General features: G+C 39.7%; 1 protein-coding gene across 32 annotated transcripts in view; it reads left to right on the top strand.

Annotated features, from left to right (window-relative positions):
• Window positions 1–16,161, top strand: part of ROBO2 (roundabout guidance receptor 2) — a 1,484,585-nt gene that overhangs the window by 1,320,678 nt on the left and 147,746 nt on the right. For 19 of the 32 annotated variants that reach the window (XM_065575726.1, XM_065575663.1, XM_065575682.1 and 16 more), the window contains 2 exons: window positions 7,669–7,796; window positions 11,274–11,285. In XM_065575726.1, the coding sequence (XP_065431798.1) occupies window positions 7,669–7,796; window positions 11,274–11,285 (140 nt within the window). The remainder of the gene's footprint in view (window positions 1–7,668; window positions 7,797–11,273; window positions 11,286–16,161) is intronic. The other 13 variants (XM_065575614.1, XM_065575735.1, XM_065575671.1 and 10 more) reach the window with 1 other exon arrangement.

Genomic DNA, 16,161 nt, shown 5'->3' with positions numbered 1-16,161 from the left:
TTTCCAGCATTGACCATGTCTCTTACCAGTCACTGTAACTTTTAAAGAAAGAAAACTTAACACACTTCATTTGTCTTTTGCTATGGATTATCCTTCCCATTCTTTACCCTTTTTTATCTATAACCATCACTTTTGAATTTTGTCTTATTTAGATTTTGAGCTGTCAATGATGTGTACATACATACGTGTGTGTGTGTGTGTGTGTGACTTATGGCACTGTATAAATATTAATAACAAAAGAATGCATAGCTTTCGGAGAAAAATCACGTGTTACTTCGGAACTTGAAGCAATTTTGCACAATGAATGTAACTGTTAGAGCTTTATATTATTTTAACGTATTTCAGGCCACTCTATCAAATGCCAGAAGCATATGTTGGTTTAAGGAATAGTGAGCATGTGGTTTTGTACTTTATATTGCTGCAATTAATAGTGGAAATGGTAGTTTAATTATAAAAATGTGCTGATAGCAAACCATAAATGTTTTCAGATGAAGCCAAAAAATTTTTTCCACGTGTTTAATGTGCCAATAGCAGATGTGAATAATAACTTATGCCACTTAGCTCTGTCCCTGGTCCAGATCCTGGGCCCTACCGTGGCCATGTCATTTGGTCTGCAAGTGAAAAACCACCAGGAAGCCATTTTAAAAAGCTACCTGAGGATTTCCATGGCATGGTGAATTCCAGGGTGATACACGGAAAGCATATTAGATCCTATACTGTGCATCTACCCTGCTGCTGGTGTAGGAGGCATGCCCAGGGAAAAGGGAGTGTACTGGAAACCACTATGTGCAGCAGACTGCCACAATCCACCTGCTCTAATGCTGCGTTGGGGGCTATTATCAGCTGGCTCAATTTAGAATGGTACTGAGTTGACTCTGAGATGCATCTCAAAACCACACCAACGCGTGGGATCCCCAGGCTCAAGGTTACATAAAGGTTATTTAAAGCTGTGTGTGTGTGTGTGTTATTTTTATACACACACACACACAAATAAAGGTAATTTAAAGTATATATAAACTGTCAGCACACTATTATACAACTGTCATTTATCAAAACCAGCAATGAGTGCATTCATATATGCCAGAGACTGCCAAATTTCACAATCAGAATCACCCAATTTCTATTAGAATTTCCTCACCAGCAATGTTTTTTTTATCTGCTCGCTTTCTCTTTATTTCTCATTTATTAAAGCCAGACCCATTCTAACTGTGATTTGTAGAACAGGAATAATTTTATGTGATGTTTTAAAGTGGCTGGTTTGTATCCACACATATATCTTATATATAACTCACTTCTGTGCTGCCTTCAGAACTGAGCTCCCAGCCAGCAGACGCAGAGCTTCCTGCAACCAGTGGAGGTTCCCGGAGGTGGGTCTGACCCAGCCCCGGGAACGGCCCAGGGCATGATAGGAACCCCCTGCAGGGGTGTCCCCAGACTGCCCCTCCCTGGTTCCGGATCCAGCGTTCAGGGATTAAAGGGGCCTTGGGCAGGCTGTGGGGGGGACCAAGCTCTGCCCCCCAAAAAGTGATGACCACCCCATATCCTGTGACCCTCACTTCTGCGCTGCTGCTGGCACCATTTAGCTGCCGAGCTTTGAAGGCAGCACCACCGCCAGCAGCAGCACAGAAATAAGGGTGGCGATCCTGCGACCTCTCACGACTCCCTTTTGGGTCGGGACTCCCACGGTTACAGCACTGTGAAATTTTAAATGTAAACAGCTGAAGTGGTCAAGCATTATGGTGTGCGCCTGTAATCCCAGCTTTCCATTATAAAATAACTTCATTTTCTTGGAACTTTTCTTTTTTACTTGTTAATTAGCCTGACAAAAAAATTAAGCTGTAGGCTTATAAAACGTAGCAAAATATCTCACATTTTGTAGTAGCTACAAGAAGTCTGCACACAAACTCTCTTTTTAATAAAGATAATGTCACAAACATACTTGGGAGAAAAATGTGCAGATAGTATAAACTGTCGCGACTTCATTTAAGTCAGTTTCACCAATTTGCACCAGTGAACGATCTGGTCCTTCCTCTTGTAAACTGCTTTCTGCAGACACCATGACTTTCTATGGGCCACATTTGGAGAACTGTCTGAATGCTAAAATTCATGCCCATTGATGTGTCTTATCTGCATTCACAATTGTAATGATTGAATACACAGTCAAAGGAAATGCACGCTCACATCACTAGTTAGACATTTACCAGGCCATCTATGAGTGTAATAACTGCAGCTGCAGACACAATTGTGCTAATTGTGCATGCAAAGTAGGCATGTAAGCACATGTGTATTTTCTATGCTTAATTATATGGACATTTCTGGAAATCTTGCCTTCAATGCATTTTGTAAAGCACTGTGTAAATGTATTACACTCTAATGAAATAGAAGATAGCAAATCCCCAAACCTTCATTTTAACAGTCACCTACACAGCATTTGAATTATCAAAAGTTTTATAATTTCAGTACATTATCTTTTTTTATTTGTTAAGTGCAGACAGATGATTGGGTGCTGAACAATGGACAAATAAAGTTTTAGAAATGGGGCAAAATCATTAGCAGCGGAGAAGAAAAATAATTTAACCATTTTTTTATAAATCCAAACTAGTGCATGACAGTAACCTCAATATATTAACTATTTTTAAGCATTGTAGATTAATTTGTTTTGTTTTATTCATTATTTGGTGAAACAGATGGTAATGGTTTTGTCACAGTTTTCTTTTCTTTTTCTTTTCTTTTCATTTCCCCACTTTGTCACAGCTGGTTACCAATCAATCTCAATTCACGGTACAGTGATGATAGCACATGTTGTCCGGGGGCCAAATCTGATTGGGTTGCATTTTTTCAGCAGTGTTTCATATCAGAAAAAAACATGTCTGCATGGCAGGGACTGTCAGCACACTATTGTACAACTGTCATTAATCAAAACCAGCAACAATGAGTGCATTCATATATGCCAGAGACTGCCAAATTTCACAATCAGAATCACCCAATTTCTATTAGAATTTCCTCACCAGCAATGTTTTTTCATCTGCTCGCTTTCTCTTTTTTTTTCTCATTTATTAAAGCCAGACCCATTCTAACTGTTACTTGTAGAACAGGAATAATTTTATATGATGTTTTAAAGTGGCTGTTTTGTATCCACACATATAATGACTGCTTATTTAAAAATCCTCTCTCAACTCAGTACTGATGGCTGAAGAGTAAGCTAGAGTGAAAGGTTAAGTACCTTAAACTGTTTAACAAAAGAACTATTTAAAAGCTATTAGATGATAGTAAATACATATAACTACACATTAGGGGCTACACGTTATAGTTAATTTTGGCATCAGCTTGGGCAACAGCCAGTAATATTCAGGTAGTATATTGAAAGGTGTTTCTTGACATTATGCATATTGTACAAGCGTTGGTTGTGACTTCATAGTTAATTAAGATTGAGCTGATTTTTTCCCCTTAACACTGAGATTCAGCCTTTTTGCTATACATGAGTACAATGTATCATTCCCAAATTTACCCTACTTATTCTCCGAGTACAGAATGAATGTTCTAACACTTTAGAAGTTCATCCCTTAATAAGTTTGAGTTACGATTAATTTTAAAATGGGTTCTGGAAGAAATGTAGCATTCACTATCAGACCTTTTTCTGCCCTGAATGATCTTAATAATGGAGTAACCCAGGCCCTGCAAACTTTCCATAAAGTTAAAGTTCCTTGAAATCTTATGTATGGGCTACATTTGAAGAAATTATGTTGTAATTAAGCTAAGTTATTACTTGTTGTATTTAATTAGATAGGGTTGGGTCAGTGACTGAGGTCATTCTTAACTGGTGCCATGATGGAATCAATCATCATTGCTTGCTAATATTCTATTGGTAGAAATGGGTCAGTGACATGAGGAAGTCTGTGCATGTGTCAAGAGTTTTCACTGATAAATTACTTGGCTGCTAGTTGTCACTGCTTTTAAAAGTTATGTCGCTGTATGCTAACAAATGAAGGACCAAATTACCCAGTCTGTGCTGTCTTCTTTGCATTGCTCCAGTTTTTTTTACACACACACACACACACACACACACACACACACACACACACACACACACACACACACAGCTTTAAAATTGATGCTACATATCTTCAGTTCACTAGAGGTATCACATGGTAGCAATCTCTTTGGGGCTCTAGGTTATTGTTCATATATGACATTTTTAATATTTAAATACTAATTATATACCATTCATCAATAGTAAGAGACAGAGGTCCAGTTCTCATGTGTTAAAATGGACTATCCCAGAGCCTTCAGAACCTCCAGGTCTCAGCATGGCCATAATTTGGTTAGGTGTGATACTCCAGAGGGTCAGTGACATTAATCCAGATGCAGGAGATCTTGCCTGCAAAGTTAAATAATGCAAGCTTTTAATAATAGGAGATACTGGACTTTGGTATTGGGAGAAGGCAGTTTGAATTGGTTAGATTGTTCACCATCCACAACAGTTCCGCGGGATGTGACTTTACAAAGACCGTGATGGAGGAGAAGAAAGATTCAGTGTCACCACCCCTTATTGCACAGGGTCATTTGTGCTGCTGTGATCAGATTCAGAGCCAATTTTCCTTCAGTCTTCTTACCGCCTGCTTCATCTGTCAAAGTTTATCATTTAACCGTGGTGACTTATGTGGACAGTGTGGATGGAACAGATGACTTGAGGGGCATTGCATCAATGTTTTAGAGCACCAGATGGTTGTAATGTCCCACGAGTGCCTCCATGCACTGGTCTAGTTAGTGCTAGATGGCATGCTCTTTCAGGATGGTCCAGAAACCCACTGAGGCCCTGGCGACTGTGCAGGCAAGAAGGCCTGGACCACAATTTGAAGTACCGGTAATTGATGATTGGACCTTGATAGAGAGATGTTTACTCTACCCTCCATGTCAATACCCAAGTGGGTGATTAAGGTTGTGCTCTAGTTCTGCATTCTGGCATGCCAGGCGGTTGGCTTTTTCACCTAGTAGCCTTTTCACAATCTGTATGATGGACAGGAAAAAGCATAAAGGCTGCTGAGGCTTAAAAGGCAGCTGGCTGGCATGCCAGGACCAACACATCCGTGAGACGAAGAGGAGCAAGTCAGCTGCAGCCCACAGCAAACTGCAGAGTTGTGTCCCAGACTGCCTGAATTAAAGTTCAAACAGTCAGTCAGGCACAGTCCTGCTGCCGTCTGGTTTTAGCCCAGCAGTGGTCAGAGTGCCATTTGGATGTTATCTTTCCTTAAAAAATAAACAAACAAAAACATTTCAGCAAAATAAACGGCTAGTTGCTGCCCTGCGTTGTAGGTTTTTTTTCTACCCTCACCTAATCTCTATGTGGTAGCAAGTCTTAATTTCAGAATATTTTATAGGAACCAAATCTGGCCCCACATGTCTTACTCCTCTAGAGCTGGCCCTATGTCAAGGAAATACGCATTCTCTCTTGTTTGTAGCAGTTTGTTTGCCAAAGACAGTAGCTTCTCCATCAGTATGGGAAATGGGTGTTGTATTCTTGTGATTTTTATGGAAGTTATTGCTCCCATTTGCCTTTCTCTTCTATGAAAACGGTGATTTCAATTTATCATTGACTGGTGCAGCACAGTGTGCAAAATTACATAATTCAGTGCAACACCCCAGAAGAAATGTGCCATAATAACTGCATATGGCTTTTAAATGCATATTTACAATAGCTTAGTGCTGCTCAAGGAACGGCGGGCCAGATTCTCTGCTCAATGGAATTAAGCCAACAGTAAATATGGCCCTAAATTTCTGGAATACACTGTAGCACCCTCCCGCTTTTCCCTCTGGCATACCATTTATGCATTAGATAAATGTGACAAACGGAATAAAAGTACACCTAAATATGATTCCTAAATACATAAGTGACAAGTACTTATGCACCATCCTGCACACCAGTAGTAGAATAGTTAACCTCAGTTGTTCTTTTTGTTAATTTTTATATGGCTTCTTACCTAATGAATTTATTGAATATGAAAGGGAACGATCTCAGATCACAATAAAAGGTCTGCAGAATATGAAATAAGGGGATTCTGATTTTTAATTATCCCTGCAACTATTAATTTTAATTGATAATTTGAGCTTTACTTAGCAAAACTGATCTTTTTACAGTATTTCAGCATGTAGAACTCATGGGTTAATGTTCCAGAAATTTTGTTAGTACACTAGCATCCCAGTATCTTTACTATATATTGACTGCATCTATTACAAGTACAAAATAAAAAAGTAATAACAATACATAATAATTAGCACAGAAATTAACATCTGGGGTTCTGAAATGGTTTACAAGTATTAATAACTTCAGCCTCACACTACACAATCTCACAACACTCCAGAGGGAAGTAGCTGAATTATGCTCTGATTCAGCAAAAGATTTACACATGTGCTTAAATCCCATTTAAATTATGCAAGTGCTTAATTTCTTTACTGAATTGGGACCATAATCTCCATTCTACAGATAAGTAAAAGGAGGCAGAGTGCAGTTGAATCACTTACTCAGGGTCACACAGAGCGTCTTTGAAGATCTAGGTATAAGACTCAGCTCCCTCGAGGTCCAGTCTGGTACGTTAGCCTCAAGAGCATCCTTCCCCCTTAGAGTTGACAAATCTGCAACTAAATATTATGGTCAAGATCAGTTAATTTCAGGTATAGTAGGGTTGTTACCTCCAAACAGAATGTTTATCCAAGTTCTGTAAAGGGGAATATTTCAGGAGTAAAATATACCTCATAAAAACCTTTGTGGGACTTAGAGTGCCCATTGAAATCATTAAAAGACAAAGCCTCCCATTGACTTCAATGGATCGGTCCTTAAAACAGCCATAATATTTTATCAAGAGAGTGTTTTTCAGGATGACAGCAATTGAAATCTGAATATCTTTCAGAATTTAAGTTAAAAAATTTTTTACAAATGAATGTTCACTGCATACTGAAGTATGCACACTATGCAGATACATTCTGAAAACTTTAGCCCTAGCATAAGAGTAAGTATCAAGAAAGAGGAAAAAGGGGGAGAAAAATGCAGTGAAAATGTTTCTTCTTTGTTAAAAAAAAAAGTAAAGCTCCTCTCCCTATTCTGTTAAATTAGTACATTGTGCTACTGGGAAACTGATGTGTGCCTTGCATCTAAACTGTCACTTTGCAAAGCCTGTGTTTACAATGTACATTGTGCATAAATGAGTGCAATGTAATTTCCTGCTCCACCCTCCTACAGGGGCTGACAATTTTACTAGGGACCTGTTAGGGGAAAACTGTTTTCAAAGCAGCAGATGTAAAATATGAAGCTCATGCAGTTAAAGCCATGATAAACCCCGAGCTGTCATATATTGATAACTGATGCCTGATAGCTTAATTTTATCATATTGCTCTAGATCAAGGGCAGAGTGAGTGATATTATTAATAAAGCCCTAATACTGAGTGAACATAGCAATACTAATTTTATGGCTGTAAAGTTTTTAACTAATGCATAGTGCAATAAAAATGTCATGAAGATTAATGCCTGGTGGAATTATCTAACTCTAGGTAATAAATTATCTTCCTGAGATGTATCCAAGATAGAATCAGATTGGTAAACTCCAGGTGAGAAATTTTGCCATGTATATTGTCAGCTACATAACGTCTTTCCTTTCCCTTACTTCTGTAATGCAGATATGACATCAAAGATGATTACACCTTACGCATTAAAAAGGCCACGAGCACAGACGAGGGAACCTACACGTGCATTGCTGAGAATCGAGTTGGAAAAGTGGAAGCCTCTGCTACCCTCACAGTTCGAGGTGAGTGCTACAGTACTTGAGAGAGTGTCATGTTTCAGTGTCACATTCTGACACAGTGGGCCATATCCTCACCTGGAAGTGTTGCAGGCCGGGCCACCACTTCCCGCAGCTCCCATTGGCTGGGAATGGCAAACTGCGGCCACTGGGAGCTGCGAGCGGCCATACCTGCGGATGCTCAGGTAAACAAAGCGTCTCGCGGCCAGCCAGGGGCTTACCCTGAACTAGCCGCGAACCAAGTTTGGGAACCCCTGGCCTAGATCCATCACAGCCAATGGCACTATACTGATTTTCACCAACAGTGAAATCCTGGCCCCATTGAAGTCAAGGGCAAAACTCCTAGAATGGGACAAAAATTTCACCCCAGCTGAGGATCTGTCCCAGTATTTGTAACTGAAAGCACAAATTCATATGTATGTATGTGTCTAGTTGTAGGTTTTATTGTCTCCGTTAGTAGTCTGTTTTTTCATGTTCCTTTCTGTAATAAAATTAGGAACAATTTAAGTCAATGTATATTTATTTTATTTTTTAAATTTTGAACGTTTCATAATGGAGCCTTCTGCCATTTTTTTCACTTGACAGACTAGCACCATCCCAAGAAATAAGAGACTTGGTTAAGTATAATAGTTAAAGCATAACCTTTTCCTCTGAAAATGTCTTTGGACACTGGTACCCACCTATCGTTTACATAGTGTAGTTGGATGTAGTGAGGAGGTTTAAAATCCCAGCAGCCTAATGAGTTTTTAGATAGTACTTTGTGACAGTACATACAGAGATGTTAAATATGGAGAGAGAGAAAAAATATGAAAATGTATTTCCATAAGATTAAATAAAATATAGTAGTTAAAATATTTTGTTATTTTGTTCAAAAAAGATAAGCCGCAATTTTGATACAATGGGTATCACACAGACACTATTTCACAGTTTATTGGTGCATGATGAAGGTTTTCACTAGAGCTGTGAAAGGTTAATAAAAACATTTTTAGCTTCATCTTCTTTTTTTCTCCCCCCCCCCCCATATCCATTAAATCAAATGTTCAAAATCTCTCTGGATTGCTTTATTAGAACAGGGGTCAACTGACCCAAGAGGCCGACTTCCATTTCCATCCATTTAATGCATGGACACAGTTCAGTTTAATTTGCTGAATTCAAAGAAAAAAAGTCACCCAGTGGCTTTGCAAGGGGGGAGATGTTAGGTCAGTATATAACAAAGAAAAGAGAGTATTGTGATAATCCATCTGCTAAAATATTGCCATAATGTCACTTTAGATAATAAGTGATAATGTGGCTTTCTTGATGTAATCTGAAAATGTCTTTACTTGCTATTTGTTTGTGATGAGGATTATTCTTCCATTTTGTAATTTGATAAAAATAGGCACAAGAATTAACTCTCAAAAAGTGTACACTTCCTTTGTCACGAAAAGAATCAAATACCCAATAAATCTGGCCATTAGTTTAGTGGCCTTAAATTCTCCTAGAACTGTGTCCACTGTATATATTATTGAGTCAAGCCTTTCTTTTTACTAGCCTAGCCTTGTGATACGAGCAATGACTAGAACAAAGCAAAAATCCTTTGAACTCACTGGAGCCTGAACTTGACCAAATTAAGGTGGAAAAAGGAAATATATAATTTAATCGATTTTCCTACACTCAAGAAGATTTCCCATTATCTTTTTCCTTGGCTTTATAATCTAAAGGCCATAAGCAGAGTGTTTATTCAATACAAAAGAAGCCACTATATTACAAGCATATTAAACATTCAGGATGTGACAGAAAATGAGAAAAGCTAAGAAATTCAATGTTGAATGCTTGGCACTCTAGGCTCTTTGGAAACAAGGAACCCGTAGGTAAACTTCCTTTGACTTCAAAGGGATCAGGATTTGGTCCTATTTTAATTAATGCAGGTCTTAACCCTGAATTACCAAACTTTTGTTAACTTTATATTAAATACAGTAATGACACAAGCTATTATTTGAAATTACCTTACTTTCATCATATTCACTTTGTCCCATGAAAAGGGGGGAAACAACTCACATGCTTTAGAATTCACTGTGTGGGGTGGCCCTAGTCCTGTGTAACTTACATGTCCATTGAAAACCCAGTTCTGAAGTTACATGTGCATGTGCACACACATACACAACCTGCCTGCCACAGCTTAATACCCAGCTCGCATCCATGGCTCCATTTGACCTCATTAGCCACAGGTGATGGCAGAATTTGAATTCCCTGACTGAACCCTCAGCCCTGTAGTTGGGAAGTTGCAGTTCTGTCCTACCTCTTGTCTTTCCAGTCCATGAAAGGGGAAGATATTTCATATTACCAAAAGTCATGGAACCTAACAAAGAGCGGAGGGGATGGAGGTTGCTATGCGCTGAAGTGTGTAGCAGATAGGAAATAGTTAAAAAGAATGGTTGTTATGACAGTGCAGGGCTCAGGTCATAGGAGGGGTGAAAACTGAATAGGCCCTGAACATGTTACTTTACATGGGGGCTCTTCACAACATAGGTTTGACCCTGGTCTCTGAGCCTAAATGAGCAAATGAAACTAGTTGCTAATAAAGTCTTGTAGCTCCTCGGTGGGTAGCACTCATTCTATTGCTAAAATAAGGTAAGTTTCATCTTCCCAGGTTTTAACCTCAAGTGAATTTTCTGTCCAAATGTTAAGCTCCTCTAAAAGGGATGTCTGTATTTTAATAACAGCAGCCCTGACAGCCCTGTCCCCCAACTCAAGTGCAATGAAGGGCTACTACTATAATCAAGAAATCACTTGTTGCAGCAACTGCTTTCAATCTCAATATCAGTCTGAAGCAGAATTAACCTGTCAATCATTCAGGAGCAATTTTTTAGGAAGTAGAAGTTTATCTAAGCAGTAATTTGGGAGGCTCTGAATTGAAATCCCTGTGGCCATTCCAACCTATTTGTTATATTTTCATCAGCCTTGTCAGTGAAGAAAAAGTGATGTGCTGTAAGCTTTCGTGGATAGGAAAAATGGTGTCTTGGGCTTTTCTCCAGCTCCTACTGCAGTACTGACTGGCCATGCTTAAAATTCAATTGGTATTTAAATCAGACAGTGATGCCTTTCATTTATTGGCATGACATTTGCCAGTCTGTGGCTTGAATGGATGTATTCATCTGGGCCTAGAACTTTGTGCTAATGCAAAGCTATTTTACTTCAATCAAGCATTAACAGTGATACTTGATGACGACATATGAGCCTATCAAAAATGTTTCTCAGATGATTGGTTCCAGCCAGCTTATTCAGAAGCTGTGTAACTACTGTCTCCAAAAAATGTAATAACAATAACTCTCAATTAAACAATAAAGCCGGGCATCTTACTTTCACTGACATTTGTGAGTTTAGAGATCGCTGGAGTGTCCATAGTTAAATGTAACATTACACGTCATGCATTCTGACAGATTTTCTTTTCTTTTTTTTTAATGTCTTTTTTATGTTCTCACCACACCATTGTAATGTCTACAGCTCGCCCTGTTGGTAAGTAACCATCCTTCTATCCATTTTCGCACGGCTTCATGCAATGCTTCATCTTTCATTTGCAGCAGCATTTAACTGACTTAAACACAATTATTAATGACCAATGCTTAATAGTGCTAACTTTCTAATGCTAGCCAACTGATTTTGACTGGGCAAGAAGTGCTATTTCTGAATTTGTTATTACTTCTAGAATATCATATGTAATGGCATCTGCCAAATCACTAACAAATAAGCAATTATATCACAGAGGGTTGGGGTGTTAATAAGCCGAAATTACTAATAGGATCATTCTTAACAGTTTGTGGATGTGTGTTAAGGGCTTGGTACAAAGGCCATTGAAGTCAATGAAAAACTCCTATTGACTTCAAATGGCTTTGGATCAGGCTCTTAATGAGCAGCCCATTATGTTTTTTTCCTGATGTAAGAAAAGAAGCACACACTTTGCACATCCTGTGTCTTTTGTACCTGTGTAAAATCTTTGAAACAATATAGTCGATTATGCCCCGTTCTTGAATTGAAGAGAGGATAGAATGGACTCCCCTTCCTGTTGGGGCAGTTCATCGTCCTTCTGTATAAAGCCTGCCATAATTGGTTTTGATTCCTGGATCATAATTCTTCTTTTGGAGTGTAAGTTTTGCCTTTGGAGTGCACAAGATGGCCGCAAATGAAAATATTGTGCATGCTAATACAATGTGCATAGGAAAGCTGGATCACCATCTGCACTTTGAATCCCCCTTCAGAAAATTCAAATCCTGGTAATTTCTTTCAAAACTTTGGTTAAATTTGAAAGATTGAGCAAAAAGAAAAGGAAGCTTGTCACTCACTGAAACTTATTCTTGTACTGAAAACGATTCCAAGGAAATACATTTTCTTTTTGTTATTTTCATTAATGGCTATGCACTCCGTGCTCAGGGGGATTTGCTAGACATTTTTTTCCAGATAAATTACTATTGTGAATGTCATTGTTTGCAGCTCTGTTGTTTTTTAGAATAATGATTTCATTGTTTTAGCCTTTTATATAAAGAATTGTCTTCACTGCAGTGTCAGCTCGAGTTATCTATACTCAAGTGTAGCTCAAGTGAGAGTGGTGAGACAGCAATGGAGTGTTTGTATTAGCAGCACAGAATAGTTGAGTCCCCACTGCACTCAGCAGCACTCGAGCTTCCACCAACACCCCTTGATGGGCCAGCGAGCTTAAGGTTAAAGCACCACTTCGCTTGAGCTACAGATTTTTGTGTGTGTATGGGCGTCAGTTAGGGATGATACTTGAGTTATATCTCGAGCTAATGCTGTGGTGAAGACAAACCCTTAGCATCAGAAATTAGGGTTTAGTTAATAAACACTCCTGAAAGGTACAATCCTTTACTCAGGCAAAATTCTCATTAGCGTGGCGCCTGAGTAAGGTGTGTAGGGTTTGACATTAAGTTTGTATACACAATTTGGAATGTCTTAAGCTGACTCTGAGCCTGATTTACACAAATGATCTCAATTAAAATAAATGCAATTACACCACTGTGAAAATGGAGTAAAGTTGCTGTGAACTGGGCCCTTTGTTTGAATGTGACTCAGGCCTTGTCTACACTAAAAAAGTTAGGTTTACCCTGCTATGTCACTCAGAGGTGTGAAAAATTCACAACTCTGAGCAATAGTTAAGCTGATCTAACCCCCGCTGTGAAGACAGCACTAGGTTGCTGGAGGTTAGAAAAGCACTACTAATAAACAATAAACACCCACATTTTAGTTCAGTGGGAAAGCCAGTACAAGAAAACAAACATTTTGTTTTGGAAAGCTTTCTTTTTTCTCACCCTTAAAAGAGAAGGAAGAAAAAATTCATAAGCTAAGGCTCTTTGGGCTCTATAAAAGCCACATTAAAAAAAAATTACAACGAAAGTAATAGACTTTTGCTGTGTCGATGCTTCATATTATTTCAACACGTTGATCCTCTGCTTTTGAATTCTTTAGATGCTAGGGTGACAATTCCAGCTTTTAAGCTTGTACTGAATCTCCTGATCTTAAGTTATTCTATTTCCAAGCACATGACTCCTTCATAAGGGTGCACTCTAGTCATCTTTGTGTTTACCGTACTAAAATTGTTTTATTTTGTTACAAGTAGTCATGTGGTACAAAGAAAATGTCTCCCTTATTTGACGTACTGAGATGGCCATAAAATAGAGTGGGTTATTTTAAAGGAATTATTGTTTAGTACAGTATTTGTCATATTATTTAATTTGCTGAGAATAATGTACAAATATCAGCCCTAATCATCAGGGGTGGTGAGTTGTATGGACCCGTGCTGCCCAGGCTCCAGCAATATTCAGGGCCCAGGGGCCCTGCTCCACCAGTGTTTGGGGCCGGGTCTCTCCCCCCGGCCCCACTAGCCGCCCCTTTGCACCTCCCCCGAGTGTCCCCCGGCCCCCACTTGCTGCCCCCTCACCTTCCCCGGACCCAGAGCCTGCAGCTCATGCTGACTCTGCTCTGCCGGCTCCCGGCATCAACTGCTGCCGCAGGGTCCTAGTGCCCCCCACCCATTAATGGCAGGGCAGACTGCCCTGAGCCTCTCCAACGCCCCAAACCCCTCAACTCCAGCCCCAGCCAGAGCCCTCATCCCCCCCACACCCTAATCCTCTACCCCAGTCCTGAGCCCCCTCCTGCATCATGAACCCCTCATCCCCAGCCCCACCCCACAGCCCTGGCCCCACACCCCAACCCTCTGCCCTAGCCCTGAGCCCCCTCCCACACCGCAAACCCCTCATCCTCAGCCCCACAGCCCTCACCCCTGCACCCCCACATATCCCCAAACTCCCTCCCAAAGCCTGCACCCCCTCCCCCTTCCCACACACCCCTCCTGCCCCCAAACTCCCTCCCAGAGCCTGCACCCCTCACCCCCACCCCAGAGCCTGCACCCAAACTCCCTCCCAGAGCCTGCACCCCTCACCCCCTCCTGCACCCCCACCCCTAACCCCAGCCCAGAGCCTACACCCAAACTCCATCCCAGAGCCTGCACCCCCCACCCTCTGCCCCAGCCCAGAGCCTGCACCCAGCACCCAAACTCCATCCCAGAGCCTGCAACCCAGACCCCCTCCCAGAGCCTGCACCCTGCACCCCTGTGCACCCTAATCCCCAGCCCCAGCCTAGGGCCTGCACCCCAAACTCCCTCCCAGAGCCTTTGACAGGTGGGGGGCAGAGTTTGGGGTGGACAGAGTTGGGGGGGGGTCTGGGCAACACCAAAATTTCTACAAACCTGCCACCGCTGCTAATCATATCAGATGTAAGGAACTACCAAGCAAATTTACTGTAGTAGTGGTTGTATATTGCTTGATTTTTATCATTCATATATAACTGAATAACTTTACAAGAAGTCTCAACAACAACAACAAAATACTTTCCCCACAATACAATATATGCAATTACTGTTCTGGAGGTGGGCCAGATTCACATGGTTCAGATCTCCATTTCACCAAGTTTAGTAAATTCACATCAGGGATTTGGGTCAATCTAATCTCTACCAACTGTCAGTAAGATTATAGGTTCTGATAAAAGGTAATGGTACTGTTGATTTCTTCATGTTAAAATACCTAGACCTCTCCTACAAACATATGCCTATTTTTAATAGTGATATATTTGCATGTAAAAGAACAACAACAGCTGCATGCAGTGTAGAATTTGAAGGAATTTGTTCCTTCATCCCATTCATGTACCAGAAGAGGTTCTAGCACTCTTTATTTCTGCTTATGCTTCAGGAGAAAAGCATCTTTTTTTTTAAAAAAACCTGGACAACAAAACCAGGATATTATTTAATGGAATGTTCCTTGAAATGCAAAAGAGGAGGAATTTTAATGCTCAAAGAGAATGTAATTCTTATTGCAAAATGAGTACTTTTAATTTTCAATTCAGTTTTTTCCATGATAGTTTCAAATATTTATTTATTGAATTTATTTTTACAGTTTTGTTTAAACTTCAGATGGAGTAGAAAAATTCAGGGCTGAATTATTTTTGTTGCTCACCATCTTTTGTTCAAGCAGCTAGTAGCATATAGTATACAAAAATGAAGCATAGTACTGCCTGAGGTGGATGGCAGCTTGTGAATTTTTAACAGTTCTTTACCAGATTACTCATCATGTTGTGATTTGCTGCTTGAAATAAATGTGTTGTCAATCTCCCAAATAGATGTTCTCTTTATTTATAAGCTTTTGAAAGATTTCCTATAGGAGTTACAACAGATGGGTTTAGGAAGCAGGATATTTATCCCTATTTAGGCCATTTACTTCTGTTATTTCACTCATCAGATGCATTTTCCAGATGAACAAGTTAATATTTTCACACATTTTAATTTTTGCTGTCTTTCTTATGGCAATCACTCATTAGAATAACTATGAAAAGCCACCACCAAAGTTGGATGGAGCCAAAAAGATTCATCAATCCTACAAAAAAGTATCATTGGCCCAGTCTTCAAAAGTAACTGCTAAACTGTTTTGCCTGAGATGGAAAACTTAAAATTAAGTTCAAAAAGAAGAAAATCAACTATGTGTCTGATGCTTCTGGTTACCAGCCTTTTTTCCTGATCACTCACTAAGTCACTTCAGATCAAAAACAGTACTCAGTTTTCAAATGAATTGCCTATATCCAGTTGAAAGTACAGTTCTTTGCATTTCAGTTCCATTGTAATAAGTTAAGCCAACTTGATTTATGATATGACTCGACTTCCCAGAAAAGAATGCATCAAGAAGTTGGATTTCATTTTCAACTTGTATAAAAAATATCTAACTGCAATTAACTAAAAATGGAGGGTTCCTTCTAACATGGGGTAGGCAGATACATATAGATAAGTTGCCTACTTTCCATTTGCCATGTGTAATACTAATTAGATACAATCTAT

Source organism: Chrysemys picta, chromosome 1, assembly GCF_011386835.1.
Source record: "Chrysemys picta bellii isolate R12L10 chromosome 1, ASM1138683v2, whole genome shotgun sequence".
In the NCBI taxonomy this organism is placed as follows: Eukaryota; Metazoa; Chordata; order Testudines; family Emydidae; genus Chrysemys; species Chrysemys picta.
Note: the sequence above shows the minus strand (reverse complement) of the source record. Positions and strands in the feature narration are given on the sequence as shown.